The 8,714-nt window shown below is 49.4% G+C and overlaps 1 protein-coding gene across 1 annotated transcript in view; it reads left to right on the top strand.

Moving 5' to 3' along the window:
* Positions 1–8,714, top strand: part of CSMD2 (CUB and Sushi multiple domains 2) — a 655,591-nt gene that overhangs the window by 506,874 nt on the left and 140,003 nt on the right. Inside the window, exons 29-30 of the mRNA XM_010841252.1 lie at positions 1,448–1,586; positions 5,527–5,714. Of these exons, the coding sequence (XP_010839554.1) occupies positions 1,448–1,586; positions 5,527–5,714 (327 nt within the window). The remainder of the gene's footprint in view (positions 1–1,447; positions 1,587–5,526; positions 5,715–8,714) is intronic.

Below are 8,714 nucleotides of genomic sequence, written 5' to 3' on the forward strand. Positions count from 1 at the left end.
GTTATAAGATAGAAATGAGATATGGATATAAAATGCCATATGTCATGTGTGACCTTTAACAGGTGCCCACTGGAGTGTATCTGGTACTCAAGCTGGGACTTGAGAAATATTTCCCACAAGAAAAAGCCCACACTACTCACGATCCCTCAGGTTTTATGTTCAGCCACATTAGGGCTTTTATGGCCTCATCCGAAGACCTACCATTTTTTAAAGAGGCCCCGTTGGGGATTGATCCAGCCCTTTAGGCTCACCCCTCATAAAAGCTACACTGAGGGAGCAAAGCTTAGTTCTGGGACAAGCAAGTGGCTGCTCTGAAGTCCAGTCCTGGATGTACCCTCAGTTCCCAGCTCCACGTCCAGGCCTGGCCCTTCTGCAGGCTCACTGCTTGCCCACTCTACCGCCAACCTTCAGTGGTGCCCTGAGGTTTTCAGACCAAGCCATGTCTAGTCTCAGCCGTCTTTTCCTGTTAACATCCCCATACAACCTCCCAACCTTCACTTTATCAGACCCTCATGCTGTGGTCCAATAACCCAGCCCTTCGGGGGAGAACCAGATTCAGGATCTGGGACTTGCCCCCCCAGGGGCTCCGGATGAGCAGCTTGCTATATTCCCAGCCACCGTCCCACCCTCCCACCTGCTGGAAAGGCCTGTCATCTCAGGGGAGGGGGACCACCGTGGACTAATTGGGGATTTGTAATATTTCCATACAACAGAGGAGCACATGCTCTCTTGGACAAAGGCCTTTGAGAAAATTGGAAGGTATCTGCAGCCCCACGCAGGTGCCAAGAGCACTGGCAGCATAGGAGCCCAGGCACACTTGGCAGACACACGTGGTTGTTTTCTGCTCCTCCTGACATCAAGTGTGCTGGGATTAGTGGTAAATAACCCATAAAGCTCAACCAGAAATGGGATCTGACGCCTTGAAAGGAGACCGAATATTTCATATGTCTGAAAGCCTAGTAATGGCTTCACACATGGACGAGGTCCAGTATGCCACATGCTTTCACAGACATCTCCCAAATCTTTACAACCGCTCCATGAAAGAGGTGTTACCTCTGCAAAAGAGGAGAGACACTGAGGTCTAGAAAGGTTAGATAAATTCCCTGAGGTCACACAGCCAGGAAGTGACAGAGCCAGGTATTTTTATTTTTGTTGTTTAATAGCTTAGCGAGCTGAAATCCCTATAACATAAAATTAACCATTAAAAAAGAACATTTCGGTGGCATTTAGTGCACTGAAGTGTTGTGCGAGCCCTTCCTCTCTCCAGTTCCAAACAGCTCCATCACTTTAACGTGAGACCTCACCCCCATGGCACTCCACCCTCCCCTGAGCCTCTGGAACCACGTCCTAACTTAGGTCGATCAGACACAGTCCCTCCTCTACCAGCGCTGACGGAAAGGTGACCAGGTGTCGGGACAGCCTCACCCTTGTCTTCCTCTCTCCTCAGCTCCCTGCGGGGGAGACCTGACGGGACCATCAGGAGTCATCCTGTCACCAAACTACCCAGAACCCTACCCGCCGGGCAAGGAGTGTGACTGGAAGGTGACCGTCTCGCCAGACTATGTCATCGCCCTGGTATTTAACATGTATGTACCTTTCCCCCGGGTGGGAGGAGGAGGGCTCAGCGCAGGTAGGGGTGCAGACCTGGGTCGGGGTGAGCATACATACGGCCTCTGTGCTCAGGACTCTATTCCAGGGGAGGTGAAGGAGTCCAGAGGAGGAGAGACACCAGCACTCCTTGAGCATCTCCTGTGCCCGGCTCTGTGCTGTGCGGCTTCATGCCTAGTATCCTCGTATGCGATCCCTGTGCACAGTCACTCAGTCATGTCTGACTCTTTGAAACCCTTAGGACTGCAGTCCTCCAGGCTCCTCTGTGCATGGGATTTCCCAGGCAAGAGTACTGGACTGGGTTACCATTTCCTCCTCCAGGGGATCTTCCCAATCCAGGGATCAAATCCACGTCTCCTGCATTACAGGCAGATTCTTTACCACTGAGCCAGCTAGGAAGCCCTATTTAATCCTTATGATAATTTATAAAGTACCTATTATTCTTGGTTTGTCTCTCCTTTTTTTTTTAACCTCTGAGGATGGCAAGATTCAGAAATTCAGGGTCGTTTTGCCCCTGCTCTTCTGAATTCTCCCCCTCTGCTCTCACCAGCTTCTCTTACCACCCTCTCCAGTTTAGGAACAGCCCAGGAATCTCTTAGCCACTCCCCCGCCAAGCTCCAACACTATCTCCTTGATTTCCTTTAGAAGCAAACTCTTCACAAGAATCGTTTCTGGTTCCCTCTCCTTTCCTCACCTCTTGTTCACTCTCAAATCACTGACATCCAGTTTCTGACTCCTTGCTTCCACTGGCAACTCCTCTGCACTCCTGGCTGCCAAACCAAACTGCACTTTCCCCCCTTTGCCCACCCGCCTCTCTTTATCCCTCCCTGCATCCTTCTCCTGCTTTTCCCCTTGGCTTTGTGGACTTACCCGCTCTGGCTCTCCAGCTTCTTCTGGGAGTTTGTGGATTCTTTCTCATGCCCCTCGCCCTCTGCCAGGCTCTGTCACAGGCCCCTCTGTCTGCCCGCCACACCTCCTCCCTGGACAAGCTCATCCACTCTGACGCTTCACTCACCTCTTGTAAACTGGAACTCTAGTCTGCCACCCACGCAGACTCTCTTGTGGGCTGCGGGCTCCATAGCCAACTATTGGACGGTCTCTATCTGATACCTGCAGGCTTCGTGATTACAACACATACAAAACTAATCCCCTTGCTTCTCCCCCTAGATGATCTCTATTCTGAAAATCGGGGGTGACCGCACTGTCCATTTTCACTGCTTCTTCTGTTAGTGGCCAAGGCATAGAGCTTCAGCTGTGTTAACCTTAGCTTTTCCCCTCTTCTCCGTCCTCCCACCTACTGTCTTGGTTGATGCCCTTACTGCTTCCTGTCTAGATTACTGCCACAGGCTCCTAACTGGTTCCTCTGCTCCACCTTGCCTTCTGTGCCAGTCTCATCCTTAGCTTGGTGTCGGAGTGATGCTGTCACTGGAAAACGCTGAAATATGCACCTCATTTACCATTTTAACACACAATGATATACTACTCGGCAGTAAAAGGAAATGAACTACTGACACGTACAGCAACGTGGATGAGTCTCAAAATATCTCACTGAGCAGCAGAAGACAGACACATGAGTACATAATGTATGATTCCACTTAAATGAAATTTTAGAATCAGCAAAACTGATCCACAGTGATAAAAAGTCAGCTCAATGGTATCTTCTGGGGGTGGGGAAGATCAACTGAGAAGGGCCCCCCCCCGACCGGGAACTTTGGGGGATGGTGAAAACCTTGGGTCTTGATAGACACGTGTCAAAACTGAAGGAGTGGTATCCTTAAGTGCTGATCATTTCAGCATGTATAAATTATACCTCGGTTTAAAAGCAAAGAAAGAAACAGATATATCCCTAGTTTTTTTATTACTTCAAAGTCTCCCTCTTTTCTATAAGAGGGAGACATTGTTTTGGGTTTTAATTTGGGGGTGGGGAGGAGTTGTTTGGGGTTTTTCTTTTTGGTCCAGTCTTTTGAGTTTCATTCCAAACCATCTGGCCCTGGCCTGCCTCTCCCCTCAGTTCCCCAATGCAGTCCTAACCCTGAGCTCCAGCCAGACTGAACTACTCACAGTTGCCAAGACTATTTCATACTTCGTGACTTTGCTTCTGCTCATCCCCTCACTGTGACTTCCTTTCTCTTCCTTGTCCAATCCCTGAGGATCTTCTAATGCCCCAACACAAACTTCACTCCCATCCTCCCTGATGAACCTGGTGCTGTGTTCCCACTAGCCTGCAGACTTTAGACTTTGTTGTCTTCATGTCCATCACTTCCTTCCAATCCAGAACCTTCTTGAAGAAGGGATGGTGTCTGACATGCCTGAGTCCTGGGCATCTTGCACAGTGGCCGGCATACTGCGGGTGCTCAGATAAAACCCCATGGTTGCAGAGACACGAGGGCAGATGGAGGCCTTTTGGAAATGAATCCAAACTGACTCACTCCCAAACCCTTGGTGACCTTTGAAAGAGCAGGTGGAGCAACTGAACTACGGGGGCAAGAAGCCCATACCACCCAGCCGTGGGGGGTGACCCTGCACTGCCAGCAGTGTGAGAGGGCGCTGTGTAGCAGGGAGCCCAGTGCGTATGTGACTCCACGTCTAGTCCTCCCAGACCCCCTGTCTCTCTGCCAGCTCTATCCCCACCTTTGTCCTAGAGAGTAAATGGCCTCCTGTCTCTGCCATGTCTTAAAGGGTAGAAGCACCATTTGGTTCTCAGTCCAGCCAAGTGGAGGATCTAAATATCCCAACCCTGGGTTGTGAACAAGTTGGCATCAGACCACTGTTCTCCGCAAACCCATTTACTTCTGTGGTTTCCATCTTGGCACCCTTGGTTGGCACCAGTCGCCTTTGTTGGGTGTATACCTAAGAGCGGAAGTGCTGCACTGTGGGGCAGGCATGGGGCAGCATAGGGCAAGCATAGGTTCAGGTCCAGCAGATACTGCAGGACAGTTTCCGCAAGTGGTTGAACCAATTCACACCCCGGCCGGCAGGAGGTGAGCGTTCCAGTGGCTCCACATTCTTGCTGGTCCTTGGTATTTCCCCTCATTTTCATTCAAGCCATCTCAGACACTCAAGAACTCTAAGGCTCAATTTGCTAAGCTAAGAAGGTTTGTAAAATGGGTTGTTTTTTTTTCGTAGACCAAGGTCAGGATTTCTTAGAAAGAGACACCCGTGGGGGAGCCAGGAATGGGGTGAGCTGAAAACTGGCTGGGGGAGGGGGGAAGTGAATGAAGCGAGGGTCCTTCATGAGAATGAGCCCTTTCCTGCCAGTGAATGGCTCCCTGGGTGGCTCTCACTCCTCAGAGAAGCGGGTGCAGCTTAGGACAGTGTAAAGAATAGTAGAGGCAGGTAAGGGGCCTGGCTTCTGGGCCTGCTCTGTGGGTTCTGACCACTCGATGTGTAGAGCTGATAACTGATTTTCCCTTCTGTGCACAGTGTAGTGAATATAGACAACAGTGTTGTTATAATCATCAAACTTGGTAATAGGCTAGATCTTAATTATTCCAACCGCTAAAAAGAAACGATAATTATATGATGTGACAGAGGTGCTAATTATCACTACAAAGGAAATCATATAACAATATATAAATGTAGTCAATCAGCATGTTGTACCCCTCAAATTTATATGCCATGTCAAATATAGTTCAATTTTTTAAAACACCTTCTTTTTTTAAAAAAAAGAGGGTGTTAGGCTTTTGGCTCCAGCTTTCTGGACCCTGATGCTAGAATCTGGCGCTCTGTCCAAGCCTGCCTTGTCCATCTTCTCTCTCACTGGGAGGTCGGGCGGGCCCAGGAGGTCTCAGGGATTGGGTGCCTGGGGGCTGGAGGACTTGCTGTGTTGGGGGCCCTGTCCTTTGGTTGAGCCCGAGGCTGGGTACCAGCCTTTATGTGACCTCAGCGGGGTGGGGTCGGGATGTGTTTGTTCCCCAGCTTTAACTTGGAGCCTGGCTACGACTTCCTCCATATCTACGACGGACGGGACTCTCTCAGCCCCCTCATAGGAAGCTTCTACGGCTCCCAGCTTCCCGGCCGCATCGAAAGCAGCAGCAACAGTCTCTTCCTCGCCTTCCGCAGCGATGCTTCAGTGAGCAACACCGGCTTTGTCATCGACTACACAGGTAGGGGCCAGGGGGGCGGGCAGAGATGACATGGGCAGGGCCAACCACACCTGGCCAGGGATGGGGGAGGCGTAGTGTGGCGAGGAGAAGGTTGGACGGGGTCACGGGGAGCCTGCTGCTGCCTGCAGAGCCCCTGCCTCTCTGTGGCCCTCAGAGTGGGCCCTTGCACCCAGCTGCCCCAGGCCCGGGAGAAAAGGGGCCTCGCTTTCTTCTTGCACCTCGTTTCTGTTTTGACATCACGACTCCCATTTACACCCTTTTCTACAAAGGTCAAATCTAGATCTTCTTCAGTCTCATAACTTCAGCCCAAGCGATCAGCTGGCGTCTTCAAGGCCATGCCCCAGCATTTGCTGAGGGTTCTGATGTGAGGCTCAGTCTCTGTCTCTACCCAAAGCCTCCCACCCTCCTGGGTAAATGCAGGGCCCACCCGAGTCCTGGGGTCACAGTGCCTGGATCTCTGTCCCAGGGGCACTCCTTGGCCATCCTCTGGCACCCTGTCATAAACAGGACACTTTCGGACACTTTTTTTCATCCAATTTTTATTTTATATTGGAGTGCAGTTGATTTACAGTGTTGTGTTAATATCAGGCACCCAGCAAAGTGCTTCAGCCACCCGTATATGTGGGTCCCGTCAGACTCTCCTCCCATGTAGGTCAGTACAGAATGACATCCCTTGATCACATTTTCTCATCCCTCCAGCTATCCCATCCTTTTGTTCTCATTCCACTTTCAGATTAATGAAAGCAAGCTGAAGGATATGGGGGTCGAGCCGGGGTCAGCAGATTTTTTTCTTGACCGGCCAGACAGTAAATAGTTTGGTTTTGTGAGCCATGCAGTCTATATCACAGTTACTCCGTGCTACTGATGCTGCTATAGCACAAAAGCAGCCAAAGATGGATCAGAAAGGGATGGGCATGGCTGTGTTTGCATAAAAATCTGCTTACTAACACAGGCCTCGGTCCCTGCCTGGGCAAGAGCATTGACATCAGATCAACTGGGTACAGGGCTCATGTTTACTCCTTAAGGACTTATTGACCAGAGACATATTAATGTCTTTTGTGACCCAAATGTTATTGACTGGAGTGTTTCAATATTCACTTCTTGTTGTTGTTCTTCTGTTGCTCAGTCGTGTCCGACCCTTTGCAACCCCATGAACTGCAGCACGCCAGTCTTCCCTGTCCTTCACTGTCTCCCAGAGTTTGCTCAAACTCATGTCCACTCAGTCGATGATGCCATCCAACCATCTCATCCTTTGTCACCCCATTCTCCTCCTGCCCTCAATCCTTCCCAGCATTTACATAGCAAATCACCAGCCACAGGTGTTTGTTTCTGCAAAAATCCCTGGATCAATAGTGTGTATGGCCTGGAGCAAGTTACTTAACCTCTCCAAAACTCTATTTCTGCATCTACAAAATGATGGTAGAATAATTTCTACAGCACAGAAACGCACTTGATGAATCCATGCATGAAAGCCCAGGTCTGGGGCCTGGCACCTTGCAAACATTCTGTAATATTCCAGTTGTAGCAGCAGCAGGAGAAATATCCCAGGTTCTCAAGCACTTCACTTTCTTCTACTCCATTATTCTGTTTGACCTTTTCTTTTTCTCTAATGATCCCAGGCGCCGTTATCCAGATCCTAGCTCCATCTTTTGCTTGATTTGTGAACTTGGTTAGATATTATCTCTTGGAACCCATTTCTCCAGCTATAAAATGGTGATCATAATAGTTATGTTGCAGAAGGTTAAATTAAAAGATATTTTATGCATATAAATGAAATGTAGGAAGATAGTGCCCAGGATGGACTAAGTACTCTGTAGATTATCTGGAGATGATGGAATTTGTTATTGCTACTGTAACCCAAGTTCCGCCAGACTCATCAGCCGGTGTGTACAAATGGAGCTGGTGTGTACAAATGGGGTCACAGTACCAGTTAAAATTTAAAAAGTTCCTGGCTCACGTCCCCCACTTGTTTAATGTGGGACCTCAGCAACCTTTTAAAGTGTCCCTTCATTAAATATTTGTGGCAACTCCTGGGAATAGTTCACATGCGCTCACAAATAATCCGAATCATAATAGTGGTGAACTTAGTAGTCTGCCAACAGCCAGCAGTGTCCTGAGCAGTTCGCGTCCATTGACTCACCGAAATCCTCATGACTCTCAGTCGCCTGCTATGTGTCAGATACAATTCTCAAAGATGCTTGGGGCACAGGTTAGAGAAAGTTTTGCCTGTGGTCGTCTTTCCTCATGGGACTGGCCTGGATTCTCTTCCATCCTGTCTTCCTCTCGATAACCACCATTTGGTAAACCTCCTGCCTTCAGTCGCCACATACTGATGTCAGAACAAATGCAGTCACAAGTTGTGGAACGCCAGCAGGAGGCATGTCTTAGGTTCAGCCAGGACCCCCATTGCTCCGCCCACCACCATCCTCCCTCCCGTGACATCATCTTCACTCTTTATTGTTCATTTCTTTAATTACACTTTCATCAGTACCCTTAATTTTCCTGCTCCCTGATCCTTCAGTCGCATAAACCTTGCACAACTGCACCTTTTATTAAATTCCGTCAAGTGGCTGAGCACAGCTAGAAGTCACCCAAATGTGGCACTTGGAGCCACCCCAGCCAGGCCTTCGCAACAATCAGAGTAACATCTAGCTTGTCCCACCTGAGTCTTCTACATGGCAGGGATTCTAAAATTTTACCCCAAATGTCACCATTTTTAACCTTCTTATAAGATGACTGCATTTCATCATCCCTGAGCTCAGTGGCTACAGGGTAGAAACTCCCTCAGCTTCCTCCCTGGTCCCCTTGTCATGACAACCTGGCTGTGGTCTCCTCTCCCCCAGGTCTTCTCTACAAATCCACGTGCTACACCCACACTTCTAGGTCCTCATTCCCAAAGAAGCCCCTTCCCTGTTCAGCTGTTGGCCTAAGACCATATCTGGAAGGGTCCTCAGATACAAAACAAAGCTCTGGGGAATAGGGCCTTCCAAGCTGCCACCC

The sequence above is a fragment of the Bison bison genome, unplaced genomic scaffold, assembly GCF_000754665.1.
Source record: "Bison bison bison isolate TAMUID 2011002044 unplaced genomic scaffold, Bison_UMD1.0 scf7180017864158, whole genome shotgun sequence".
NCBI lineage: Eukaryota > Metazoa > Chordata > Mammalia > Artiodactyla > Bovidae > Bison > Bison bison.